At 42.2% G+C, this 14,513-nt stretch overlaps 1 protein-coding gene across 8 annotated transcripts in view; it reads left to right on the top strand.

Annotated features, from left to right (window-relative positions):
* Positions 1–14,513, top strand: part of ABCC5 (ATP binding cassette subfamily C member 5) — a 194,068-nt gene that overhangs the window by 165,798 nt on the left and 13,757 nt on the right. For all 8 annotated transcript variants that reach the window (XM_059920627.1, XM_059920623.1, XM_059920622.1 and 5 more), the window contains 5 exons: positions 48–176; positions 2,850–3,036; positions 4,744–4,833; positions 7,395–7,584; positions 11,362–11,521. In XM_059920627.1, the coding sequence (XP_059776610.1) occupies positions 48–176; positions 2,850–3,036; positions 4,744–4,833; positions 7,395–7,584; positions 11,362–11,521 (756 nt within the window). The remainder of the gene's footprint in view (positions 1–47; positions 177–2,849; positions 3,037–4,743; positions 4,834–7,394; positions 7,585–11,361; positions 11,522–14,513) is intronic.

Genomic DNA, 14,513 nt, shown 5'->3' with positions numbered 1-14,513 from the left:
AGAGTTGCTAGTCTACCCCTCTGACACAGAACACATTCTCTCTCCAGGGTTCTGATCCGAGAGCTGAAGCGTCTGGACAATATCACGCAGTCACCTTTCCTCTCCCACATCACATCCAGCATACAGGGCCTTGCCACCATCCACGCCTACAACAAAGGGCAGGAATTTCTGCACAGGTCAGTTCAATGGGGGCCCGAGGGCTCAATGGGGAGCCAGCATCTCAGCATTTAATGAGAGTTTAAGAAGCCTTTCAAGGTCAGAATTCCGGATTATAAAGCTCATTACTAAGAGTATTAGTAATTTAATGATCTCTGGTTAAGATTCACTTGCTTGGTGGAACTCCCTTCTGAGCAAATGGGAAGACAAAAACACAGATTTGGAGTCTGTTAGCTTTCAGTTCTGAATGGCTATATTTGATGGAGTTTTGCTTTTTTTTTTTTTTTTTAATTAATTTATTTTATTTATTTATTTTTGGCTGCTGCGTTGGGTCTTCTCTGCTGCATGTGGGCTTTCTCTAGTTGTGGAGAGCGGGGGTTACTCTTTGTTGTGGTGCACGTGCTTCTCATCGCAGTGGCTTCTCTTGTTTTTTTGTTTTGTTTTGTTTTTTTTACTGTTTTTGGAATGGTTACTTTTATTTTTTTAATTTTTATTTTATAAATGTATTTATTTTATTTTTGGCTGTACTGGGTCTTTGTTGCTGTGCGCAGGCTTTCTCTAGTTGCGGTGAGCGGGGGCTACTCTTCGTTGCAGTGCACAGGCTTCTCATTGTGGTGGCTTCTCTTGTTGCGGAGCACGGGCTGTAGGCACGCAGGCTTCAGTAGTTGTGGCTCGCAGAATTCAGTAGTTGTGGCTCATGGGCTCTAGAGCGCAGGCTCAGTAGTTGTGGCACATGGGCTTAGTTGCTCCGTGGCATGTGGGATCTTCCTAGACCAGGGCTCGAACCCATGTCCCCTGCATTAGCAGGCAGATTCTTAACCACTGCGCCACCAAGGAGGTCCGTGGTGGCTTCTCTTGTTGTGGTGGATTCTCTTGTTGCGGAGCACAGGCTCTAGGATCATGGGCTTCAGTAGTTGTGGCATGCAGGCTCAGTAGTTGTGGCTCGCGGGCTCTAGGGTTCAGGCTCAGTAGTTGTGGCTCGCGGGCTGTAGGGCGCAGACTCAGTAGTTGTAGCTCGCAGGCTCTAGGGCGCAGGCTCAGTAGTTGTGGCGCACGGGCTTAGTTGCTCTGCAGCATGTGGGATCTTCCCAGACCAGGGATTGAATCCGTGCCCCCTGCATTGGCAGGTGGATTGTTAACCACTGCACCAGGGAAGTCCCAGAGTTTTGCTTTTTTATTATTATTATTATTTTTTTTTTTTTTACTTTTTTATCTTTTGAACAGTAAAAGACATTCGTTGACATTAGACTGACATTTTATTTAGCTGTTGAGTATTGTTTGTATGAGAAATTTATGTACATATATAGTCATTGTGGAGATTTGTGTTAACAAGAGATTGAATTAGACTAAAGGTCATTCAGTAGAGGACTGGTTAAATAAGCTGTGTTGTCCCCATGTGGTAGAATATTATATGGCCTCTAAAAAAAATGAGACTGCTCTCTAGGTGCTGATAATGAATGATCTCCAAGGTATATTAGTGAAAGAGCAAGGTACAGATGGGCGGGTACTGTGTGCTCCTTTTAATTATGTGTCTGTATCTGTAACATTTAGAATATCTCTGAAAGGACACATAAGAAACTAATAGTTGCCACTGGAAAGGGGAACTGAGTAGCTGGAGGAGGGCAGGAGAAAGACCAACTTTCCATGATAAAACCTTTTGTACCTTGTGAATATTCTGTCCTGTAGGGTATATTATTCATTCCAAAAATTAAGTAATTAATGTTAAAAAGGAACTCTAAAATAGAAAGGTTTAGTTAAACAATTCAGAAAAATGCATCCTAACTAGTTAAACAATTCAGAAAAATGCATCCTAACTTTTAGTGAAAAAAAGTAAAATATGCTGACCGTGTACGTGTGTATGTACATACCCACAGAAATGTGAGTGCATTGAAAAAAATGCTGGGAGTAAATGCAGCAGAATATTAACTCTGGTTTTAGCTGAGTGGTGAGAGTACTGGAATTTTACATTTTCCTCTTTTATTGCATTTTCTTAATTTTCTCTAAAGTGCACATATCTTATTGTAAGGAGGGTAGTGATTTTTTTTAAAGCAAAGCACATTTGCCCACCCAGATCTCCCACTCTGGAGTTCTAGTTGTGTGTAGGTGCCAGACCTTCAGGTGGGGCGTGATCTGCTCTCTAGGCCCCCTGGTGACAGTGGTGTCTTGCTCCTGCAGTGACAAAGTTTGTCTAGGTCTTTTTGCTCTGGTTTAAATCACTGCTCCTGGTTCTTTGCTCCATGGCCTTGGGAAACAAGTGTGTCAGCGGACAATTTCCACTTTCGGTCCAAGGTTTTCTTTTTTTCTGGTCTTGTGCCATTTCTGCAGTTTCCCTGTGTAACCTCTCTTTCTTTGAGAAAATGACCCCTGACCTAAAACCTTTTTCTAAAGCTTAAGCAGCCTCTTTATTTGGTCTCCTTCCCTCCTGCTTTCCCTATGCTGTTGAAGTAGATATCTTTCCCTAGCATCTTTAACACGTTTTTTGAAAGGGTAAAACTAGAAAACCCTCGTGTCCTCCTGTCTGTGGAGCCTGGAATACTCTGCACTCCTTAAGTTTCCATCTCACACTCCTGGTTACAAACAGTAGTACTTCAGTATTAGCCCTCCACCCATAACTCACCAGAGCTTTGGCATCCTCCATGACCAGGGTGGTGTGGTACTTTATTTGCCTATTAGGTGTTCTGTCTTCCTCACAGGTACCAGGAGCTACTGGATAACAACCAGAGTCCCTTCTTCTTGTTCACGTGTGCGATGCGGTGGCTGGCAGTGCGGCTGGACCTGATCAGCATTGCCCTGATCACCACCACCGGGCTGATGATTGTTCTCATGCACGGGCAGATTCCCCCGGCCTACGCGGGGCTTGCCATCTCCTATGCTGTCCAGGTTAGTCTCTGGGATGGGGGCGTCCTCTTGCTCGTATGTTGGCCTAGGAGAGAGCTGGTAGGGGGCTCTACCCTAAGCCGTTGTTTTACTTCCGACTCCTAGAGCTTTTCCCTGTCTGCTTTGGCAGTAACACTCTGGACTGGTATACAGTCAGCCCTCCACATCCACATGTTCCACATCCATAGATTCAACCAACTGCAGATCAAAAAGTATTTGGGGGGAAAAATTTCCAGAAAGTTCCAAAAAGCAAAACTGAATTTACTGTAGGTGGGCAACTATTTATTTTTGCCCAACTATTTTCTACATTGTATTTATAACTATTTACATAGTATTTACATTGTATTAGGTATAATAAGTAATCTAGAGATGACTTAAAGGACACAGGAGGATGTGTATAGGTTATATGCAAATACTATGCCATTTTATATAAGGGACTTGAGCGTCCGTGGATTTTTTTTATTGGCGGGAGTCCTGGAACCAATCCCTCATGGATACTGAAGGTTGACTATATAGGAATAAAAGGATTTAACTCTGTTGCATGTGTCTGTGAAATAGGTGCTATTTTTTTCTTAAATAAATATGATTCTGAAAATGGTTTCTTAATTGTAGGTTTCTGTCTTCACTACCCTTTCACCTCTGGCCTCTTCCTAGTCTTCTAAGAAATATATATCAATACATTTCTTCTGTGTGTTTTATTTTCAGGCCCCTGATTTTCCCAATACTGTTACATATGTAAACCCTTCTGGCCCCTAGGGATGGTTGAAGGTCTTCAAATAGCTCAAAGAACAATTAGGAACTTGAGCACTGACTAGATATTTGAAGATGTTAAAAATTGTTACTAACTTTTTAAGATGTGACAATGGTTGTTTTTAAAGAGTCTTTATATTTTAGAGAGATATAGCTGAAATATTTATGGGTGAAATGATAGCCTGTATGGGATTTGATTCCAGATAATACGGAAGGATGGGGTGGTATAGATGAAACAATATTGGCTGTAAGTTGATAATTTTTTAAGATGGATGTTTGATACATGGGAGTTCATTATACTCTCCTTTCTATTCTTGTATACGTTTGACATTTTTCTGTATTGGAAAGATAAAAATAAGTAGCCAGAAGAAACCTAAGAAGAGATACATATCTTCATAGATACCCAAAGATATTTGTCCATGTTATGCAGACTTCCTTGATTATTAGAGGTGGGGGGAGAATCTGTGTTATATATACTGTGTTTCAGAGTCCTCAGTCTGAGGCACACAGGGGCTCTGTGTTCAGTTTTGGCCCAGCCTCATTTCTCTTATTTGACCTTGCTGGAAGCATTCTCACTGCTGCACACAGGTTGATATAATCTCCAATTGTTGTGACTGCTACGTCAGGTGTAGGTACAAGTATGAAGCACAGCAGTTATTCAGCTACAGTTGAATTACTGGAAATGTAAAGACGGGCGGAAAGCCCTCGGATACAGGAAAGTTAGTGCCAGCAGTACCACAATGCCACCTGCATTCACTGAGAATTGCAGTTGATTGGGTGCTATTAGGCATTGTCTTAAATATTTAGAGAATGACTCGGTCCCTAAAACCAGCTGCTGCATGTGCCCAGTTAGTTCTTATAACTTGAGTTGTGATCCCTTTGATGAAGGAGGTTTTCTAACGTTGGCCTGGTGTGTGTTAATAGTAAATTCTCTCTTGGTTTCTTGTTTTCCGTTATCAGTTAACAGGACTGTTCCAGTTTACTGTCAGACTGGCGTCTGAGACAGAAGCTCGCTTCACCTCAGTTGAGAGGATCAACCACTACATCAAGGTCAGGCTACTACAGGCCTTTTGCTACAATCTGACTTTTCATGGAGCAATTTTACCCTTTTACAGCCTCGAGTAAATGTCCCAGGAGGATGCTTATTTTCTCTGCCTTATCTTGTCCCACAGGGGAGGCAGCGGTCTCTCCAGCATGTGTGGAGTGGAGAAGAGAATATCTTAAGATTTTCTAAATATATTTGTGAATTGTGCCTGATTGAGAACCTATGTTCATCAGCTAATTTCCAAAGCATTCCTTTTATTTATTTATTTATTTATTTATTTTGGCTGCACAGGGTCTTAGTTGCAGTGTGCGGGCTTCTTAGTTGTGGCATGCAGACTTCTTAGTTGCGGCGTGCATGTGGGATCCAGTTCCCTGACCAGGGATCAAACCCGGGCCCCCTGCATTGGGAGCATGGAGTCTTACCCACTGGACCACCAGGGCAGTCCCCAAAGTATTACTAATCTCATTAATTCAGTTAAGCTGACTAATGTAACATTTTCCTTATACTATTTAAAACCGTGTATTATTTCAAGTCTTAGTCTAGTTTACTTGTTCTTAACCAGGGAAGGCCATCAGAATCCCATATGGAGCTTGAGGCAAAGATTAACACGGGCTTCATCTCTGAAGATTCTGATGCAATAGGTCTGGGATAGGACCCAGACTTCTGAAGTTTTAAAAGCTCCATAGCTAATTCTAAACTGCATTCACAGTTCAGAAACCAGTTAATTGAGTTGGTACTGAGATGATCTAGCTCTTCCCACCTTTCCCCAGTAACCCTTGCAGTCCTGCCATGGGGCAGTGTCTTGCTGGTGTCATAGTTGGAACTCGAAAGCAATTTTCTGTAGAGAGAAGCAGAGTCCTGAGTAGTTAGGATTCTCACATTTAATCTATTTCTCAGGAGTTACCTATTTTGTGAACTGCCCACTTTATTAGCATTTACATCATTATTTACAGATAATGAATACAGTCCAAGTTCCAACTAGAACGTTGACTTACAAACATAGTTTTAAAAAACTAGCCTTTCACTGAGAACGAGTATTTTATGTAAACTGCATTTTCTAGTAGAGACATGCCCTGCTGATTTATTTTGACAATGAAACTCATCAGTCGTAGGATATTTCTTAAACTTATAAATGATTGTTATCAGAAAGAATGGCGGATGGCTATCTGATAAATCTGCTAAAAGCTATTCTTCATGTTTATACATGAGTCTCTTGGCACAGTGCTCTGGTCTGTGGACAATTTTTGGGTGTACATGTGGGTGTGTAGTGTTTGATTTAATATCACTGTTGGTGTGAGTCTCTTGCTGGAAAGGTCAGGGTGATGGTCAGCTGTGGTACAGAGTATACTCTGCACAAACCAGTCATATTCCTGAGGACTGGCTCCCCACTGCCAGTCCCCACCCTGGATGCCTGTCCCAACACGGAGTTTTAGACTTCAGTCTCCACCCCCGCCTGCCAGAGCACTGCAGTCTTTGGCCATTACTTCCCTGTGAGGCTATAAGCTCCATGACTAGTCACCATAGAGTTTTAAAGCATCGTGAAGTGTGACTGTTGATGACAAAAATTACCCAATGGTTGTATTAATAAACACAGCATTTTAAAGCTGGAATGGATTTCCAAAATCATCTAATCTATTCCCCACAATTTGCAGATGAGAAACTAAGACAAAGAGTGAAGAAGTGATATGTCTGAGTCACGCAGCTATTAGTGGTGGAGTTTGGAGTAGAGTCTGTCTCTCCTGGACTGACTGAGAAGGCAGGATGCCAGGGTCTGATTAATGTTCAATAAATGTATTTTCCCTCCTTTGGGTTCAGGCCAGTGGTTTTCAAATGATGGAACCCTGTTTCAAGGGGAATATTTTCAAAAAATTCCAATAAAAACTCCTGTGCTTGAAGAGGGATGGAAGGCCTCATGCCTCACGTTGGCCTCCAAGGAAGTGTTTTTTTGTTTTTTTTGGTTTTTTGGCTGCATTGGTTCTTTGTTGCTGTGCGGCTTTCTCTAGTTGAGGCGAGTGGGGTCTACTCTTCGTTGCCGTGCGCGGGCTTCTCATTGTGGCGGCTTCTCTTATTGCGGAGCACGGGCTCTAGGCACGTGGGCTTCAGTAGTTGTGGCTCACAGGCTCTAGAGTGCAGGCTCAGTAGTTGTGGCGCACGGGCTTAGTTGCTCCGCAGCATGTGGGATCTTCCCGGACCAGGGCTTGAACCCACGTCCCCTGCATTGGCAGGCGGATTCTTAACCACTGCACCACCAGGGAAGTCCCTCCAAGGAGGTTTTGTGGAAGAATTCCTTATGACAGAAGGCAGTTTGAAAGCCACTGCCCTTGCCGAGCTGCTGATAAGTAGCCACTGTAAACTGCTAAGTGTGGAGACCACTGTACTCTGTCTCTGTCTAGTTTACTGGTGATGAGCATTCACTGCCAGGGGACTCTTTCACAGCAAGGGAACAGAGCGGCAGCTTTCTCTGTGTGGTTGCTACGGGTGTCCTGGTTTTACTTCTCTGTGACAAGGCCTTGCAGCTCCCCCAGAATCTATAGTCAGTCTGAACCAGCCACTTCTGTCTCCCCAGACTCTTTCCTTGGAAGCACCTGCCAGAATTAAGAACAAGTCTCCCTCCCCTGACTGGCCGCAGGAAGGAGAGGTCACCTTTGAGAATGCAGAGATGAGGTACCAAGAAAATCTCCCCCTGGTCTTGAAGAAAGTGTCCTTCACCATCAAACCTAAGGAGAAGATTGGCATCGTGGGACGGACGGGATCAGGTAAGGATGTCCTCTCTGGAGAAACATTTGAACCTACCAGAATCGAGTCTGGGGCCCATGATTTCCTGTTTATTGAATACCAGTCTCATCCCTTCATATCAGATTCCTGTTAGATGAGCAGTAGTGTCTCGGTCTCTGAAACCACTTTTCTAGGCTTATTTTCAACCCTGCTTTCATAATATTTAATGCTTTTTCTAATCATAAAAGTATACATTCTCAGTGCAGAACACTTGGAACATATAGCAAAGTACAAAAGGGGAAAGGCGCCCATAACTCCATTACCCAGAGATAATTACTGCTGACATTTTGGTGGATATCTTGTTAGGCTTTTTCTATCAACAAGTGTGTTTACAAAAATGAGGTCCTTTTATACATACTGTTTCATGGCCTGCTTTTAAAATTACCAAATATTTTCCATGTCAATTAATATTCTATGACATGATTTCTATGCAGCATGATATAAAATTCTATTTTATGGATGTACCATCATTTATATTAACCCTGCTCCAATTGAAGGGCATTGAGGTTGTTGTCAATTTTTCACTATTATGAATAGCACTGCAGTGAACATCCTTATTTCTATGAAGTCAAAATATACAAAAAATTTAAGGTCTTTGTGATGTGTTGCCTGTATAGCCTCATATTTATCAGAAGCCAACACCATTCTAAGTAAGGAACCTATGTTCCTTTGAAGACAGAAATTATTTTCTTGATCTGACATCAGTTGCAAATAGAGACTAGGCCTTCATTTTAGGCATTTAATTTCACTCTTATTCTTAGAAATGTGTTACTCTATGCCCCTTAGATTTCTAGAGTCAAGACTTGAATAATGTGTTTCTTTCCCTCTTTCCTTCCTGAGTAACATTTCAAGATTGAGTCTTGTCTTCTTTCACTAACCTGTTCACCCTTGTGTAAGAGGTCTCTCTGAGTCACTTCTCATTAGCTTTCTGAGTTCCATGCTTCCTTGGCATCAAAACTCTTTTAGCTTTTTTTTTCTTGCCATTAAAAAAAAGTCTTTTCTAGCCAATTTACTTTAAAGAGCCTGCTAAGCAGAAAAGAAAAAGCTGCTTCCTCTTTGAAGGAATTATTTCATGTCAAAACAAGATACTGCCTCTAGGCTTGTGCATTGGAAAGAGAATGCTCAGCCAAGGAGGGGGAATGTCCCCATGGCTCTTACCTTGCTTTCTCCCTCGAATTCCCTCTGCTACATTGGCCCCCAGGGGTGCACTGCTCCCCTGAAAGCTCTGACTGACCTCCCTTCCTGTGATTTCCCTTTAACACAGGTAAGACAGACCGAAAATTTCACCAAGACTTTATTAAACCATGAGTAGTGACAGATGAGATATAAACAAAAATAAAATAATTATAAATAACCCGACTTACGAAGTCTAAACTGTAATCCTAATAAGCTTCTTCTGAGACTATGTCATAGGCCCTGGCTCTCTGCCGTGGTTGTAACCACCGTGAGGACCTCATTGCCTTTTTTACCAGCACGTTCCATCAGTACAAAGGTAGTCTAGTCTCAGATCTTTTGTTGAAATGGAACAACTTAACCTATTTATCTGAGCGCCATTCCTTCCTCAGCTTAAATCTTGAACTACTGCCACGGCACTGGGGAGGGCCTCCACCTCCTCCCTTCTGCCTGGGTGAGGGGTCACTAACCAGATCCTCCAGTCCTGAAAAAGCCAGTTCCAGGAAGAGAGGCCTCATCAAGAACTGTCCTGCTGCATGGACTCGGGTTTCCCAACTCGTTTCTGGTAGATGGACCTGAGGACGCCTACCTTAGGGAGATGGACGTTCTGGGTTCCCACAGGTTGTTTGACGGGGGTCAAATCTCAACAGCAGGACTGTGGCTGCAAACATTGGGGTGAGGCAGGTATTTGTGCCCTCACTGACCTCTGAATAGACAGTCACAAGGCTGCCATGAGAGGTCTTTCAGAACATGGAGCCAGAGGAGGGGAGGAGGGTCAAGAACTAGGAAAACTGCTCTAACAGATCAAAACCTGTGGTTCTGCATCTAAACTATGGGTCTGACTTGCAGAATGGTAGATAGACAGGACTATGTCAAACCTTTTTTTTTGGTGGGGTAGAACACTGAGCTTTTAAGATATAAATATCTTAAAAGATATAAATATTTTAAAAGATATAAATATCTTTTTGACAAAGTGGTTTCAATTCTGAGAATCCGTTTCAAGGAAATCGTCTGAGATAGGAGCAGTTTGAGCACTGACCAGGTTGCCATAGCATTATAGTAAGTTTTAAATAAACTACAGATGCAACGTTAGAGGACTGATTAAATAAGTAAGAGTACAGCCACATGATGGAATTTGTTGCAGCCACTAAAACTTTGTCTTGAAAAGGTAATAATATGATTGAGTGCTTGCTAGGTAATGTTAAGTGGAAAAGACAGTTACAATATTATTTCTCTGGTATGATCTCAACTCTGAGGAAAAAACTAAAAGTAAATGTGTCCAAAAAAAAAAAAAGCAGTAGTGAGATTATGGGAGATTGATGTTAAATCTGCTTGAATTACTTGTATCATTTTTTAAATGAAGAGTCAATTAAGGGACTTCTCTGGTGGCGCAGTGGTTAAGAATCCGCCTGCCAGTGCAGGGGGACACGGGTTCGATCCCTGGTCCAGGAAGATCCCACATGCTGTGGAGCAACTAGGCCCACACGCCACAACTACTGAGCCCACGCACCACAACTACTGAAGCCCACGTGCCGCAACTACTGAAGCCCATGTGCCCTAAAACCTGCGTGCCACAACTACTGAGCCTGCGCGCCACAACTACTGAAGCCCACCCGCTCTAGGGCCCATGTGCTGCAACTACTGAGCCCACATGCTGCACCTACTGAAGCCTGTGCACCTAGAGCCCGTGCTCCACAACAAGAGAAGCCACCACAATGAGAAGCCCGCGCACGGCAACAAAGAGTAGCCCCTGCTCGCCGCAACTAGAGAAAGCCTGCACGCAGGCACGAAGACCCAATGTAGCCAAAAAAAAGAGTCAATTAAACAAAGCTGTTCTGCTTATCACTGTGATACTGAACTTGCTATTTTATCCCCCAAACCTGCTTTTCTACCGCATTTTCCTATTGTGGTAGAGAATCTATAGCCACTCATTTTCTCAAGCCCAAACCACCTTCCTTTGTATGTTTAGCCGGGAACTTCTTCCATTTCCCAGCTGCCATGGCGATGCAAGGCCTTGTTTCTCTCAGCTAAGATAAGGGGACAGAAGAGAGAGAAGACAGCTTGTCCTCTGACTTGCCACTAGCTCCTTGCTGTCTGTTCTCACTTTGCCTGAGAAGCATTAACCCTGTGTACCTGTTCCTAAGGTGAAAAGGAGGCGTTTCTCCATTTTACTCTCATGAGAGTATAACGGTCCCTCCCACTCCTTCTCAGGCTGGAGCTGTGTGATGTAAATGTATATGCTTGGTAGCTCAGGAAAGTTAATTGTTTTTTGGGGGGTTTTTTTGGCTGCACCACGCGGCATGTGGGATCTTAGTTCCCCAACCAGGGATCAAATCCGTACCCCCTACAGTGGAAGCGTGGATTCTTAACCACTGGACCGCCAGGGAAGTCCCAGGAAAGTTCATTTGTTTTTGTTTTTGATTTTGTTTCTGGCTATCATTTTATACATTATCTGAGTTAATCAGTTGAAATAATGATTGAACAGAAATAGAAAAATAGATGATGTTGCCCTGAGAATAAACCAGTTTTGTCTTCACAGAATTTGCTAATTGAACGACTTTTCTGCCCGTCTTCTGACTCATCAGGGAAGTCCTCTCTGGGCATGGCCCTCTTCCGTCTGGTGGAGTTATCTGGAGGCTGCATCAAGATCGACGGAGTGAGAATCAGTGATATCGGCCTTGCTGACCTCCGGAGCAAACTCTCCATCATTCCCCAAGAGCCGGTGCTCTTCAGCGGCACTGTCAGGTGAGGAGCTCAGCGCCCACGTGTTTCGTGCCACATTTCAGGCCAGGTGGGCATGTTAGGGCCCCCATCGGGGACTGAGATCTAGTGGCCTCTGATCTAGCGCTTTCCCACGACACCACGTGCTCCCCATCGCAGAAGGGGCAGCTCCAGTGTGCGAGCCACCTCATTAGCTAAGTGGGGCCCAGAGGCCCTGCAGCGTGGTGGTAAGAAGTCAGAGAGATCTGGGCTCTGTGTCTTAGACAAGTTAACCACTCCAAAGCTTGTTTTCTCCTCCATGAAATGGGGATACTACTAAGCCCTGTTGTTATGAAGATTGAATAAATTTGTACAAATTTTATACAAGCACAGAGGCTGGCAGAGGGCGAGCATCCTATACGTGGTAGCAGCCATCATCGTCCTCCCCATGCTGAACTCTCTTCTAGGTACACTCCAAGTCACAGTTCTCACGATGGTCTTCAGGCATTATTACTCCTCACGTTTTTTCATCTTCCAGTATCTTCCCCCGCCTTTGGTTCTTACTCTAGAATGATGCCTGTCTCTGAAATCTGCCAGATTGCCAAAGATAAAATAACTAAGAAGGAAATATGTTTAACCCCGTTATCTTTTCCTATGCTTTATTCTACCTTTAGCCTGAAGCTTTTGCCTCCTAAAAACAATGTGTTTCCATAATTTGAGTCCATTTCTATTTAAGTTGATTCCTTCTAAATAAAAACAGCTTTAACTATACAGTTGACCTAGATAGGACTCCTTTTTTTTAATCACTCTAAAAGTGATATTGCCATTCCCTCGTTAATTTTTAGCAATTTCCAAAAAAAAAAAAAGGTACCAACTTAATTTCAAATAACCACAGGCAATGTTCAGGCTTGTCTTTAAAACTAGGCCTCCACACCGCCCCCCCTTTCTTCAGAAGTGGCATTTGAACCCACTGATTCAAGGAGGTTTGGTGGATAAACTGACTTCTCACCTGCATTCATGTGGGGTGAATGCTCTTGGGTGTGTTTACTTTGGCATTTCTCTAAAACACTAATGAATTTGGACAGCATAGACTGGATCTGTTGATGAGGATGTCATTCCCTTTGGGTACTGAGATAACAAGGTCAAACAAGCAACATTAAAGAGAATTAAAACTTATTGAAGACTCAGTTCTAAAATTAAGAAATTGAGAGGTGTTGCCAAATCTGCTCTTCCTTCCCATAAATCTCTCTATTTTTAGAGGCCACAGGAATACCTTTGAGAATAAAATTAACCTTATAATTTTGACTCAGGAAAAATAACCATTTTTCTTAATTTTTTAAATCATCATTTAGAAGAGAACTAGGATATATGACAAACCCACAGCCAGCATCATTCTCAGTGGTGAAAAACTGAAACCGTTTCCTCTAAGATCAGGAACAAGACAAGGTTGCCCACTCTCACCACTGTTATTCAGCATAGTTTTGGAAGTTTTAGCCACAGCAATCAGAAAATAAAAAAATAAAAGGAATCCAAACTGGAAGAGAAGAAGAAAAACTGTCACTGTTTGCAGATGACATGATACTATATATAGAGAATCCTAAAGATGCTACCAGAAAACTACTAGAGCTAATCAATGAATTTGGTAAAGTAGCAGGATACAAAATTAATGCACAGAAATCTCTTGCATTCCTATACACCAATGATGGAAAATCTGAAAGAGAAATTAAGGAAACACTCCCATTTACCATTGCAACAAAAAGAATAAAATACCTAGGAATAAACCTACCTAAAGAGACAAAAGACCTGTATGCAGAAAACTATAAGACACTGATGAAAGAAATTAAAGATGATAAAAACAGATGGAGAGATATACCATGTTCTTGGATTGGAAGAATCAATATTGTGAAAATGACTATACTACCCAAAGCAATTTACAGATTCAATGCAATCCCTATCAAACTACCAATGGCAGTTTTCACAGAACTAGAACAAAAAATTTCACACTTTGTATGGAAACACAAAAGACCCCAAATAGCCAAAGCAATCTTGAGAAAGAAAAACGGAGCTGGAGGAATCAGGCTCCCTGACTTCAGACTATACTACAAAGCTACAGTAATCAAGACAATATGGTACTGGCACAAAAACAGAAATATAGATCAATGGAACAGGATAGAAAGCCCAGAGATAAACCCATGCACCTATGGTCACCTTATCTTTGGTAAAGGAGGCAAGAATATACAATGGAGAAAAGACAGCCTCTTCAATAAGTGGTGCTGGGGAAACTGGACAGCTACATGTAAAAGAATGAAATTAGAACACTTCCTAACACCATACACAAAAATAAGCTCAAAATGGATTAAAGACCTAAATGTAAGGCCAGACAGTATAAAACTCTTAGAGGAAAACATAGGAAAAACACTCTTTGACATAAATCACCACAAGATCCTTTTTGACCCACCTCCTAGAGAAATGGAAATAAAAACAAAAATAAACAAATGGGACCTAATGAAACTTAAAAGCTTTTGCACAACAAAGGAAACCATAAACAAGACGAAAAGAGAACCCTCAGAATGGGAGAAAATATTTGCAAAGGAAGCAACTGACAAAGGATTAATCTCCCAAATATACAAGCAGCTCATGCAGCTTAATATCAAAAAAACAAACAACCCAACCCAAAAATGGGTAGAAGACCTAAATAGACATTTCTCCAAAGAAGATATACAGATTGCCAACAAACACATGAAAGGATGCTCATCACTAATCATTAGAGAAACGCAAATCAAAACTACAATGAGGTATCACCTCACACCGGCCAGAATGGCCATCATCAAAAAATCTACAAACAATAAATGCTGGAGAGGGTGTGGAGAAAAGGGAACCCTCTTGCACTGTTGGTGGGAATGTAAATTGATACAGCCACTTTGGAGAACAGTATGGAGGTTCCTTTAAAAGCTAAAAATAGAATTACCATATGACCCAGCAATCCCACTACTGGGCATATACCCTGAGAAAACCATAATTCAGAAAGAGACATGTA

This window comes from Balaenoptera ricei, chromosome 4 (assembly GCF_028023285.1).
Source record: "Balaenoptera ricei isolate mBalRic1 chromosome 4, mBalRic1.hap2, whole genome shotgun sequence".
Lineage (NCBI taxonomy): Eukaryota > Metazoa > Chordata > Mammalia > Artiodactyla > Balaenopteridae > Balaenoptera > Balaenoptera ricei.
Note: the sequence above shows the minus strand (reverse complement) of the source record. Positions and strands in the feature narration are given on the sequence as shown.